Source organism: Mauremys reevesii, linkage group 6 (genome assembly GCF_016161935.1).
Source record: "Mauremys reevesii isolate NIE-2019 linkage group 6, ASM1616193v1, whole genome shotgun sequence".
NCBI lineage: Eukaryota > Metazoa > Chordata > Testudines > Geoemydidae > Mauremys > Mauremys reevesii.
The window spans coordinates 66290090-66304399 of NC_052628.1; the positions used below are offsets into that span (position 1 = coordinate 66290090).

At 43.2% G+C, this 14310-nt stretch overlaps 1 protein-coding gene across 9 annotated transcripts in view; it reads left to right on the forward strand.

Moving 5' to 3' along the window:
- The first annotated feature begins 2782 nt into the window (after positions 1-2782).
- CAMK4 (calcium/calmodulin dependent protein kinase IV) overlaps positions 2783-14310 on the forward strand; it is a 277800-nt gene continuing 266272 nt past the window's right edge. For 2 of the 9 annotated variants that reach the window (XM_039543578.1, XM_039543580.1), the window contains exons 1-2: positions 4511-4638; positions 6862-7624. In XM_039543578.1, the coding sequence (XP_039399512.1) occupies positions 7494-7624 (131 nt within the window). In that variant the 5' untranslated portion in view covers positions 4511-4638; positions 6862-7493. Of the gene's footprint in view, positions 2823-4510; positions 4639-6861; positions 7625-14310 lie in introns of those variants that run through there. The other 7 variants (XM_039543579.1, XM_039543581.1, XM_039543587.1 and 4 more) reach the window with 6 other exon arrangements.

Below are 14310 nucleotides of genomic sequence, written 5' to 3' on the forward strand. Positions count from 1 at the left end.
CATGAGGAACAGGGAAGAGAATCCATCTTACTGGAGAGAGATCACCTGAGCTGCTAGTCATGGAGGGTGGGATCTCCACTTGGAGTTCATTATAGAGTAGAGATTAGTGAGGAGGAAACAGCAGACTGGGCTTTATTCAAGGAGGGAGACCAGGAACCTTCTGTGGCTCTCAAAAGAGGACTACATGGTTTATGAAGCCTCCCAGACAAAGAGATGGCTTATTTTTATTTAATAGCTTAGCCAAACCTGATTAACTTTTAATTTGGACAAGAAAATGTGCTGTTTTAATGTCTAGAGCAGGGGTAGGCAACCTATGGCACACATGCCAAAGGCAGCATGCGACCTGATTTTCAGTAGCACTCACACTGCCCAGGTCCTGGCCACCGGTCTGGGGGGCTCTGCATTTTAATTTAATTTTAAATAAAGCTTCTTAAACATTTTTAAAAACCTTATTTACTTTACATACAACAATAGTTCAGTTATATATTATAGACTTATAGAAAGAGACCTTCTAAAAAGATTAAAATGTATTACTAGCACCCAAAACCTTAAATTAGGGTGAATATATTAAGACTCGGCACACCACTTCTGAAAGGTTGCCGACCCCTGGTCTAGAGGAAAAGGGAATGCTTCAGGAAGATTTCCACCCCCTGCCTTGGTTTTCTCACTTGAAGGGAAGAGTGTTGTCATGTCTGGCTGGTAAAGAAAGACTCTGGTCTGTGTAATATATTCAGATGGAAAGATGCTTGGGTCTGATTGTGAAAAAACCCTGTCAGCAACTGTGTAATGAATTGCTGGGTTTGAGACTTGGAGTTGGCTGAGTCACATTGAGGAAAAGTTGCCGGGAAGCAGGTACCCACTTCTATTCCTATGTATGCAGCTTTTTCTTCCAGGCCTGGGGAAAATGATTTTCATTTAAAAATGTGATTGGGGTGTGTGTGTGGAATGTTACTGCTGCCTCTTTCTTCTCTCAGGTCATCCTACTTAGCTGTGATGATTTTGTGATATTACAGTCTTCTACCTCTCTCCCAAGTACACATACCCCAATCTCTCCCTGCCCTTTCCCTGCGCCATATGTTCATTTGTTTCAAATAAAACTTTTTCCCATTAAGGTGGACTTGTCCATCAACTACTTGTCAGGCAGCTTTGGAAGTAATTAAGCTGATACAGATTTAATCTTTTGTGCTGTTTTAAATGTAAAAGTTCAGAGACTGTTATGTGTGTGCTTGGTATGCGTAACAAGCCTTGTGGACTATAAGTAAAAATAGCAAGGGGGGTGGAAGGGATTTGAACTGAGGTTCACAACCTCTTAGGAAAGTATCTTAACCACTGAGCTATGCTCATGTGGGTGTCTCACAATTGAGCTTGTTGAAGCTCTTCCATTTTAACTTAATATTGTTAATTTAGGAATAATAATTGTTAACTTAATAGCTGAATATTGTTTATTGGGCCAGAGAGTGTGATCAGGCGTTCCTCTGAGAGCTGGGAGATCCCTGTTCAAATCTCATCTCCTCATCAGGCAGAGGCAGGAATTCAGTGTCTATGTCCCACATCCCAGGTGCGTTATCTGACTACTGGACTAAAGGTTATGATTGAGGAAGCTTGTTTCCTCTTCCCAGCTGGCCATTTTATGTGAGGCTAGGTAGGTTCTGAGGAAGCCTACTGGACTGAGGCCTACAGGCATTCCTCCATCTATCTTCCCTTGGTTTCTGGATTGCACTGGGGCTAGGTGTGAGACAAGCATCAGACACTTAAAAGCAGGAACTTTTACAGTGGATATTTAAGCATCGAGTGAGTTTAGGCACTGAAGGGTTAGGTGGCAGCCAAGTGGATTTTGTGGATCGTGATGGCACCAATACTCCAGTTGAGGGCTAATCAGCTCAGAGTAGAGCGGAAGAATTACTTTGTGTGTCTTGCTTACAATACTCCTGCTAATACATCCCAGAAAGATATTTGCTTTTTTTGCAACTGCGTTACATAGTTGACTCATCTTTAGCTTGTAATCTAGTATGACCCCCAGATCCTCTTCTGCAGTACTCCTTCCTAGGCAATCATTTCCTATTTTGTTTGTGTGCAAATAATTGTTCTTTCCTAAGTGCAGTAATTTGCATTTGTCCTTATTGAATTTTATCCTATTTACTTCAGACCATTTCTCGAGTTTGTCCAGATAATTTTGAATTTTAATCCTTATCCTCCACAGCACTTGCAATCCCCTCCCAGCTTGGTATCATCCACAAACTTTGTGTACTCTCTGTGCCATTACCTAAATTATTGATGAAGATATTGAACAGAACCAGACCCAGAACTGATCCTTGTGGGACCCCACTCTATTTGCCCTCCCAGCTTGACTGTGAACCATTGATAACTACTCTCTGGCAACAGTTTTCCAACCAGTTCTGCACCCACTTTATAGTAGCTCCATCTAGGTTGTATTTTCCTTGTCATACAAGACAGTATCAAAAGCCTTACTAAAGTCAAGATAGACCACATCTACTACTTCCCCATATTCATAAAGCTTGTTACCTTGTCAAAAAAAGCTGTTAGGCTGGTTTGACATGATTTTTTCTTGGCAAATCCATGCTGACTGTTACTTATCATCTCCTAGGTGTTTGCAAATTGATTGCTTAATTATTTGCTCCATTACCTCTCCTGGTACTGAAGTTAAGCTGACCGGTTTGTAATTCCCCAGGTTGTCCTTATTAAGGACACAGAAAGATGGTACTGGGGGAGGAGTAACTAGGGCTGGCTGAGCTCTGTGAGTGTAGAGATCTATAGGAAGGAAGACTACCACTCTTTCCTGGCCCTGAGGGAAAGGGCTAAAGGTAGGGAAGAACCATATATAACATTGTAACTCTATTGGTCTTTGTGTGTTTATTTACATACCCGAATTGCCACTAAATGGAGTCTTAGAGGTGCCTGGGGCATCTGAGGATAGGGACAGTGTGTGTCCCTTTACAGAAAGGAAAGGGAAGCTTTTACAGGATCTCCTGACCTGAACTATTCTGAATCATAAGTGGCTTTAGAGAAAAGACCAATATTTTGAGGCAACTCTTATCTGAAGACCTAGCTTGCTTTACTTGCATAGCATATGATAGACACTGCAGCAGGCATTTTCTTTCTTAACAAGCAGCGGCAGTGCAACATCTAGAAAAGTATAGCAGTGCCATAGGATGTATTGAAAGGATTTTTTTCAGGATCCCACAGGGGACAATGTATTGGCATTGATAGGATTGCTCTATCTGGCCAGACAGAAGTTTCAGGCAGGGCTAGAATTGGGAGGAGTGGAAGGAATAGCGTTACTCTTCTAAACGCCACCCACAAACCAAGAACTACTGACTTGAGATGCCAAAATGAGATCCCAGTCACAGTAGAGAGTGCTGATGTTCAAAATATGATCACACATGCTCTGCTGGGCTCCCCCTTAATGGGGTTGGATACACCCATGAGCAGAACTAAATTAAGACATAGGCAAATAAGCATGTGCCCAAGTTTGCTTCTGTTATTTAAAAAGTTCTGTTTCTTACTCTGCCTGTGGTGAAGAAAAGCTTGACAATCTGGACCACTTGTATCTGATGCAGTGATGCCTGCCTACATTTGCAGAGGGCCTCTGGCAGAGGTAGCCGAAGCTCACTTCAAATATGGGGCAGATGTGCTCTGCACGGGGAGGCCGAGGTGGGGGTGGGTGGGACAGAAGATAAGCAGGATTGATGCCCTGCATATTGAGTGAGGGGAGCTACTGAGACTCAGCAGGTAGGGGATGTTCCTACTTGATCCCCAGCCTGATTCCAGGTACCATGGCAGCTTCTGCAGCCCTTCTGGGTCCTACTCTCATTTCCTCCCCTGCATGCATGCAGTTTACAGAAAATGACACACAAGGGTGGAAACGAAACAGATCAGCTCTCACTTCTCCTCTGCCTCTCTAGTTCTGTCACTCCTGAGCAGAGGGTGCAGTAACTACTAATTCCAGAATAAAAGTACCATTTCAACAATGGCCTCTTTAAAATGAAAGCTGAGATTCCAAAGAACAGGATGGAAGTCTCAAAGTACTAGGTTGTCCACCCACTGTGACTCTGCCCAATGGCTTAAGGGTAAATCAAATGCTTTTGGATAAATGGGGTTTTGGTCTTGTGGCTTAATTCAAGTTAGTGTTCAGATATACTGTTGTGATAAAGATCATATTAATGCCTGTAAATAACTTTAATTCAAATAACACCTTTTGGATGAAGGAATCTCTCAGTTTATGGGTGCCTGGATAAACAGGGTCTTAACAAAATAACTGTAAAATAATGAGAACATGTATGTTCTTTGGGTCATACAATCTGTTAATATTTCTGTTTAGTCAAACTCCTAATTAAATGATACAAAAATAGAGAAGATATAAAGTACCACTGTTGCATGTCTTTAGTGGTCATTGGCCATGCTTGGGCATTTGTGCTTCTGCTCACAAGAGGTGCTGTGGCAACAAGATGTCACAAAAAAAGGCAAAATGTCTCCTAGCAACAGGAAGCTTTAGGTAGAAAAGTTCCAGACTAGCTAGTTGGAAACAGCAAGCTGGAGAATTGGGATGAGGCATAAACAGATGGGGACCTCCAAAGAGTAGAAGTCCCCAAATCTGCGGATGATTGAACAATTGCTATGGTGAGTACTCTGGACACCAAGCCATTGGAGAGGAAAGCCCATTGGCCTTCTGCCTGTGAATGACTTTCTGAAAACTAGCTTCACAGTGCTGGAGTCTTTGCTACTTTTTATGCAACTCTATTTAAACTTTAAAAACACTAAATGTAAAATATCATGTGGATTCCAACACTGACTGTTAATCCAAAATGGTCAACTCAGAAGAGACAGTATTATTTCCCTGTTTTGATCCCACTATTTAGAAAAAGCCCTATTAGTTGCATCCCTTTTCCGAGAACCCATTTAGTGAATAGGTTATTTTTAAGGGTAGGCAAGACCTTTTGCTTTTTTTGTCTAGCTTTTGAGGACTTAACCTTGAATCTCTGATTCTAATAATAGCACTGGTCACTTGGGAACTATGAAAGAGATGGGAAATAGGGAGAGAGAAAGAGGAGAGAGAAGAAGAGAGCTGCTTTATAGGACTAGATTTGTGCCTTTAAGCAGTACTCTGTATAAGGGGCAATCTGTAGCTGTGCTGCCCCAGAAATGGAACTGGGAATTGGAATGGGGACTGGTCTGTAGTGGGGAAAATGAATTGGGTTAGAAAACACATTAACACAATGTTCAACATGCCTTTTCCCCTTACTGTGAACCAGGATAGTTGTGTTTTAAAAACTTTATCAGATCATGGTTCAATATTGGAGGACATATTGCACATCACTTCTGGTGCACAAGCTAAACTGGTCTGCATGTAGGATGTTTTACAATGTACCTATCTGCCTGCATGGTAGTAAAAGTGGGTGTGGAGGAGAGTAGAATTGTCATGGTATGGCATGACATGTGCATGCTGGGTATACACAACTGCTACTATTTTTATTTCATGATTACACCAGGAGAAACTGCCTTTAAGTAGATACTTCTGCATGGGAGCTGAAGCCAGGAATATAATGAACTTGTTGTATTTACATGCATATCACTGATGCAGACTTGGAGGCAGCACCACTGGGACAACCTGCCTTGGGCTTTTGAGTAATTTATATTGGTTTTGTGCAGGGAAAGGTCTCTCTCTCTCTCTCTTACTGTCTGTTCTGGACATTTGTTAATCCTTTTCCAAAATTTCTCTCTCTCAAGTTCAACAGAGGGGAAAAGAAAAATCAAACCATACAAATCCTATGCACGTGTGTTACACTCTTACTACCAGTTCCACTCTGGGGTTGGTGAAACGCTGCACACCTAGGTTAGTGCATCTCTCCTAGACTGCATAGCTGGAGCCCTAGCCTCCCCCCTGGAAAACCATCTACACTTTTTTTTTAAATGAGCATAAGTTTTGAGGCTTACTAAAGTAGAAAAGTCTTTTTTCCTCATCTGAGTCTAGAATTGCCTATCTTGCATTAATGAAAGCCCCAAATTAATCTAAAATATTACCGAATCAACCCTATATTTCTGAGGCAGAGACACAGTCATAAACTTCATCTAAAAGCCTTTAAGAACCTATATATAACTTTTCATAGAAGTAAATAGGGACACAATTCTAGCACCAAGTTTGTGCTCCAAAAATGAAGGGAATCTAACTTGAAAAGACTAAATTTTCCCTGTTAATTCTTAAGCCAATCTACTCTAACAATATTTTTAGTATAGCTATAATACACACTTAGGCCCTGATAAGGCAAATACACTTTTGCCTTTATTCATGTGAATAACATTAAACATCTGTAAATATCCTCAGACCTAGAGCCCAATTCAGTCTCCATGGGCTATAAATGCAGTGGTGTGTTTTTAATGTAGCAGTGCAGTAAATCAGGGCAGCTGTTATTGGAGTGTAATCATGTATAGTTAAAGAGATACTGCCACGTAGTGAAGACAACTTTTAGTACTGGTGCTCAAAGCAAAGACACGGTGCTATGAATGTAAACGAAAACAGTACACACGTCTCCCCTTGTTTATAACCAGTCTCTTGCGGTATTTGCAACCCAGACTTTGTAGCGTTATAGCATTGCACAAGAATCTGAAAGTGAAACTCACTAGAGGGGGGAAGGAGTGAAACTCCCCAGTTAATTTTCCTTTCCAACATGAGTGAAGGGCAGAAAAACACTCGATTCATAATCAAGAGATTTTAGTAACAATAAGCAAATCGGAAAAAATAGATCTGATCTGTAGTTTAACAGTCGCTCGGGGGCAGAGCTAGCGGAGGGGAGAAGAAACAGCCGGGGGCGTTAGGTTCTTACAGTGCTGCTTCCCTTCTGACAGGGCACCTTGCAGTGTGCTGTGAGGGCTGGCGAGGAACCCAGAGCGCGTTAGGGCCCCGGGGAAAGGCGGCGCGGCGCGGCAGGCAGGTACCCTGGTGGACTGGCTGGAGCTCACATACGGGCGGGCAGAGAGAGGCCCGATGCCAGAGGCAGGCTCTGCACTCGCCCAGCCGATCCCGGGACTGACTCCAGCATCACTTTAACGGGAAGCGGCTGGCGCTGAGAGCGGCAGCCCGGCACGTAAAGAACCCGCCAGCGCGGCTCTAAAGGCTGCTCCCGCCCCTGGATGCCCCCGCTCGCTCACACCTTCCACGCGCCAGGACCGAGCCGCTTTGCTGGGGGTTCCCGCTCCCCGCCGCGGGGTGTGTTGCTGCTGCCGCCCCCGGCCCCGGCCCCGCCTGCCCCTCCCGGGCGGCTGGCAGAGCGGCAGCTGCGGCGGCGGCGGCTGGAAGTTTTGCTGGCAGCGCTGGGCTCCTCCGCCAGCCAGCCCGCACCTCCCCGCCGCGCGCTGGAGAGGAGCCGCGGCCGCTGCTGAGGGCGAGGCGGGGGAAGCGCCGAGCCCCGCCGCCTTCGCGCTCGGATTCCGCAGCCTGGCCCGAGGGGGCGGCCGCCGCCGGGGAGCGGGGTCCCGCCATGCTGAAAGTCACCATGCCCTCCTCGTCCTCCAGCGCCGCCGCCGCGGGCAGGGCGCCCGACTACTGGATCGACGGCTCCAACAAAGACACCCTGGCGCACTACTTCGAGCTGGAGTCGGAGCTGGGACGGTAAGGGACGGGCTGCTGCTGCCCTGGGCGAGGGGGCATTTCCGGGCATCCTCCGCTCCGCTGGTGGCCGCGAGCGGGGGGGGGGGCAGGAGCCCACGAGGTGCAACCGGTGTCAGAGGCTGCAGGGACTTTTCTCTGGCTCCCTCCCCCACCCTCTACCTGCTGCATTTCCTTTGAGTGTGGTTCATACTTAGATTTTCTCCCCCCACCCCTCATGCTGTCTCCTTCCCATGGGGACTGCCTGAAATTGGAGGAGAGGAGAGGAGAGAAACGTGACAGCCAGGAAGACCGCCTCTGTCCCAGTGTTGTTGGCTGTATGGCAGTTCCCCTACATGTAGGGTAGGCAGCGTTTCCAGAGCTAGTGGGAGATGAAGATTTATGGGCGAGTTTGGGTTTTTTGGCTGGGGAGGAGGCAATCAAGATGATTATAGTGATGGTAAACTTTTTGTTTTTTGTTTTTGCTCTTTAAGACAAGTGACATGGGAAATTAAACTTAAATACCAGCTTGCTTTAGTGGCTTTTTAGTAGTTAAGGGGAGAATGAATCACTTAAAACAGTTGCAAGCAGCATTATAAATTGACATGTTGATACAAAGAGAGACCCTAGATGTGAATAATTTAGCACTAATTAGCTGTGAAGAGCCTAAACTATTAGGCTCCGTGTACTGGCAGGTGGGGGATGTATTCCAGATATCATCGGGAGATCATGTTCTTCATGGTGACCAGCATGTACAGCAATTGCCTTTCACCTGTGACCTGCCTACTTCGCTTTGACGGAGATGGCACCATAACTATTTTGAGATGTAGACATTTCACCTGGAGAAGCACTTCTTTTTGCTCACTCTAAGGTTTACAGTATTTAACACATTTCAGGGTTGGCTCCTTTGTACTAGGAAAGCTCAAGATGACGCATTTACTGCTCTTGTCTATCAGTTACAGTGTCTTGATGATGAATGCACCCTGATTTCAATAGCTGAAAAAGTTAAGCTGTAAATGATGTCCAAAGAGGTGTCAGTATTTTTGTGCTGGATTCATATCTGCCCATTTTACAGGTGTGCACACATGTTCAAACACAGAAAACAAAATCAGTTCAGAATGAAAGTCAAGCAAGTCCTATGTTAAAAGGAAAATACAAGTTAATTTCTTAAGAAAAACACACTATTGGCCCAATCTTATAAATGCTTAGCCATGTGAGTAACTTACATTAGTAGACCAATGCTCAAACCACTGAGATATCCCTAGTAGAGTTACCGATCTAAGTGTTTGCAGAATCTGGGCTTAATACTGTTCAGAGTGACTGTTAGGCATTTCTGTGAGTAAATTGACAGTCTATTTCTGAGTTTTTATACTAGACACATTTGCATGATTTTGGGCAAGCTGCTACAGTCCTTAAGCAGACAAAGCTGCCATTGAAGTAATGAGTCTATGAACATGTGAACTGCATTCTTTCATTAGGAACTGCAATACAAATTAGGAAATGATTGCCAGTATCTGAGTGAATTGATGTTTGGTACATGTTCATTCATGTATGCCGTGCTACTGTCACAGCACACTTCTTCCAGTCGTTTTACTGTTCTAAGCATTTCTAAACTAAAACTCAACATATCATTTAATATTTATATCTGTGTAGAATTTTCTGTATTGCATTTAGAAGTAGAAAGTAAATGAATTGATGTGATACAGGAACATGTATAATGGAGGTGGATGAGTTGTCATAAACTTTACAGAGTAGGAAGTAAAACGAGATCAACGATCTTGTAGTGAAAAACTTCACAGATGACAGTGTGGCTGCATCAGTTTATTCACAGAAGGACTTGTAATTATAATATTTTTAACTGAAAGGAAAAGTAAAACCTTGAACTGACATAGCTGCGTGGTGTTTGGTTTTAAAAAAAAAAAAAATCTTGTGGAATATTTGGCTTATATTCCTCCCTTTTTATTACTTATATTGGAATGATGTTTGCATATACCATATACATAATAACTTGAACTGAAAAGGCTTGATGAATGATATTCTATGCATTTGACTTTAACAATATAGCACTTGTTAATACTCTGCAGGTGGCAGCATTGGTGAGTTGTATATTTTCTGTATCTTGCCCAGTGTGTCTTTCAGCTGAGAATTTGCATTTCACAATATCCTGAGAAAAGGTTTTGCAGCAGTGTTAACCATAAAATACTACACTTGTAGTATCCCAGAAACATAAAATCTTCTTTGTTAGTCTTGTGTGGTCCAGAGGTACAGAGTTTATGCAATTTAGATTAGTATAAAGAGGTTATTTGAAGAGGAGGAAGAAAATTTTGTAACAAATGACTCCTTTGATACTCAATACATTTTTTAAAAAGCAATTTAAGTTGTGAACATACCTTCAGTATCACTTTTATTGGAAATGTATTGAATATCATTTATTTCAATATGGCAGATTTTATGCACTCCATATCTTGAATCAGAAAGTGACAGAAAAGTTTAATGTTCCTAATGTTCCTCGATATAGTGCCACCCGATATAACACGAATTTGGATATAACCTGGTAAAGCAGTGCTCCGGGGGGGCGGGGCTGCGCTCTCTGGCGGATCAAAGCAAGTTCAATATAACATGGTTTCACCTATAACGCGGTCAGCTTTTTGGCTCCCAAGGACAGCGTTATATCGAGGTAGAGGTGTATTGATTGTTGGCAGCTCTAGGTATTTTGCTACCCCAAGCATGGCAGGCAGGCTGCCTTCGACGGCTTGCCTACGGGAGGTCCCCGGTCCTGCGGATTCGGTGGCACGCCTGTGGGAGGTCTGCCGAAGCCGCGGGACCAGCGGACCCTCCACAGGCATGCTGCTGAAAGCAACCTGCCTGCCGCCCTCACGGCGACTGGCAGAGCACCCCCCGTGGCTTGCCGCCCCAGGCACATGCTTGGCGTGCTGGTGCCTGGAGCCGCCTCTGGTTGGCAGAGCCAACAGCTCATACACAGTTTGGCTATTAGGGAATATTTTTGGCTGGGTCTCTAGAGTTAGTCCCTCATTGTCAAAAAATGACATCTGACTCTTCCATGCACGTGAACCATCACCAGAAACCTTCTGTGCCAACTTCTCATTTAAAGTATAGCCTCATTAGTGTAATCTTCATCAAGGCACTTATCCTGAGAGCTATTAAGCACCCCACAGTTCCCATTGTGTTTCCAGGGGGAGTTAGGAAAGCACTGATCACTCAGGCCCCAATCCACAAAGCTACTTAGGTGCCTAAATCCCAGATTTAGACACCTAAATCCTGGTTTTTGCCTCCACTGTGATCCACAAAACTCTCACTGAATCCTGTAGGTGCTGAAATTCACTCAATGCCTATATATATTTTTTAGAGTACATGTTTCTTAGGAGGTCCAGTAGGTATACTGAAAAGCTACCTACCAGGTCAAATCCTATTCAAAATCTGGCCAGGATGACAGTGGTGGTAGCCAGATTAGAATTTTTAGTCCAGTGGTTAGAATACCTGTCTAGGATGTGGGAGGCCCAGGTTCAATCCCTTCCCTGCCTGAGCAGGGAGAAAGGATTTGAACAGGGTCTTCTACCTCTCAGTTTAGCGATTAGAGCCCTTACCTGTGGGATATGCTGATGTGGGGGCTTCCTCAATCTCTCCTGTAGAAGCTGTACCATTGGGGATAAATAATGAAAGTGTGATTGGAGCAGGGGGATTGGATTCTCTGTCTCCAACTTCCCAGGTGGGTGCCCTAACCACTGGGTTACAGTGTCTCTTTCTTGCTCATGCACCCAATGACTGTTCAACTGAGCCCAGTAGTTAAGGAACTCACCTGGGAGGTGGGAGGCCATAGGTCCTGTCTCCTGGCTCCAATCACCTTAATTATTTATCCCACATGGAACTACTTCAAGAGAAGAGACTGAGGGAGCACCACATCAGAATATCCCATAGCTCAGCAGTTAGAGCACTCTTCTGAGAGGTAGAAGACCCCTGCTCAAATCCTTTCTTCCCCACTCTGGCAGAGTAGGGAATTGTGGGAGATCCAGGTTCATCACTGGCAAATCTTTTAGTCCAGTGGTTAAAGCAATCAGGTGGGTAGGCATGACACTGGTTCTGCTGTTTTGTGTGGAGCGAGGCAGCTGCCTGAGAAGCTACATAGGTGCTTAAGCTGCCTGACTCCAGGAGAGGGGTTCTGGTTCGGGGATCATCTGTGCAGAGCAAGACACCTCCCTGCAGCCCAGACTTAGCACTGTTCCTGTAGATTTTTTTTTTCTGGGTGCCTAAAAATAAGTGTGGCAATGCTGAAATCCCTTTGTGTATCCAGGCCTCAATCCCTAATGACACAATGCAGGGTGAGCTCAAGTACTTGTGTGCTGTGAACCCACCATCTTTTAGTGATGCTGCATGAGCTGTGCTAATATCTTATGTTAATAATCTTGTTCATGAAAGCAGTTATAGAACTGTAATTGAAAGGGAATTCTAAAGTCAGGTAACAGCACTTGTTATAGCAGCATTATTTTGATACAAATGGGTTAATTTTGCATATGTGTGGAAGGCAATAATACATTTTATTTGAAACTCTAAGCCAGTGCTGTCTGCTATCATATCACCTTGCAGAACTTCATGTGACGACAGTCTACAAAACAGCTTTATAGTTCCTCTTCATAAATAGATCATCTACAGAATTGCATGTCGTACAGACTGTGCTTTCTGTGCCCACTTGAGACGCTTAATTTGTTTTGGGTGTTGTTAAACTATATGTATACCACTCAGGTTTTTTTGTTTGTTTTTTTTGACACAATCTTTGCTTGCAACAATGGTGTGTTATTCTGTAGTGTGTGTGTGCGCGCGCGCACACACACACACAAAAGATTTTTGAGGTAGGCCAAATCTTGATTGCCTTACTAATACAAGTAGTCCTATTAAGTTTTCATGAATAAGGTGAGCAGGATTTTGGCCCTTATAGAGTTAATAACTGAGACTTTCATATTTTCAAATTGGCTTATAATCTAGACCTTTAGCTCCATAATTTGATCTTTTGTATTAAAAGAATATTGTGGTCTCGATTCTAGTATTGAATGTATTAATTCATTGTTTTATACCGACTCATTGTTCAGTTATTTTTTGCCAGACAACTCTCTCGTCCCCCCCACATATATTTTTGGAGACTGCAAGTGTTGAACCAGAGTCTGTAACAATGAGCTCTGACAATGTAGTAGCTTTGGAGTTAGGCTATTCTGTCCCATCAGTCTCTAATTAACAAAGTTCTACCCTGAGTTATGTCATGTATAAATAATTGAATACTTATCAAAGCAGCCTGATCAAGTACTTTAAAAGATTATTCTCTTCTGCCTCCCTAAGGCCTGGTCCTGCAACTACAAATTAATATGACGCTTGCTCTGAGTAGTTGTATTGAAGTTGCGGTAGAAAGCACTGTCCTGGTAGTATTTTTGGGATTTGGCTCTCTGCTCACAAATGCTATTTCTATAACAATGAGAAATAAATACAACTTTAAGTAAAGACAGGATAAATAATATGCCATTCATATGGCAACCTTACACTTTCCACTAATTGAATTAAAGGTTAATTCAGAGCAAACTTGTACTGTAATGCCATAAAAAGAGAAATTTAAAAAATCATTTACTTTCTTAGTAGAACTGCCTCTGGTTAAGGGATGCCAGATCAAACTCTTATGCACATAGAACTCCTGTTGAAGCTGCAGTGAGATAGAGAACCAACTGATGTGCAAGGAATGAAGGACTGGATCCTAATATCAATTAACAGAAAAAAATGCAGTCACCATAGCAAAAAGGCCTCAGAGATTGGCAGTTAGGTACAGTAAGAATGTTTGGAAGTTCCCAAGATGGTGTCTCAAGTAACATTCTTTATTAACTTTTTCAACCCTGTTTAAATCTCTCATGGTGTTGGTGGTACAAAGACTTGCATCTTCCTAATTCACTTTCAAATAAGACAATATTTTAGTATTGAGCATCCAAGTCCAAATGTCACAAGTCAAATTCCATGCTCAGTTACTTCGTGGAGCCTTTAACTTCAATGGGGCGGCAGGCCATTTCTAACCTTAATTTGTAATTAAGGTTAGAAATGGCCTAATTCATTCATGCTTTTGAGCTTTAATCCAACATCAGTACAAAGATGTGTCTGTCCACTTCGAATTGCAAGAAGATGAGTTTCCAAAGCAGCAGAGAATTTGGTCCATTCTTTTTCTTAATCATCAAATTTGCTTGCTAATGCTTAAAGACCATAGGTGAAATCTTGGTCTTCCTGAAGTCAGTGACAAAACTCCTGTTGACTTCAATGTGGCCAGGAATTAATCTAATATGTCATCCATACCTTATTCAGGCAAGACTCTCCCTAGCTTCACCAGGAGTCTTGCCAGAACAGGGATTGCAGAATCTAAACCTAAATCACTGAGATGGCTCAAGAAATAGGTAACTGAAAATGTAGATTTCAGAGTAGCAGCCGTGTTAGTCTGTATCCGCAAAAAAAAACAGGAGTACTTGTGGCACCTTAAAGACTAACAAATTTATTTAAGCATGAGCTTTCGTGAGCTACAGCTCACTTCTTCGGATGCATAGAATATCACGGCTAACCTGGTGGCTGAACTTTGTGATATTTGTCCTCACCCACAACTATTTCACATTTGGGGACAATATATATCTTCAAGTCAGTGGCACTGCTATGGGTACCCGGGTACCCATAGCAGT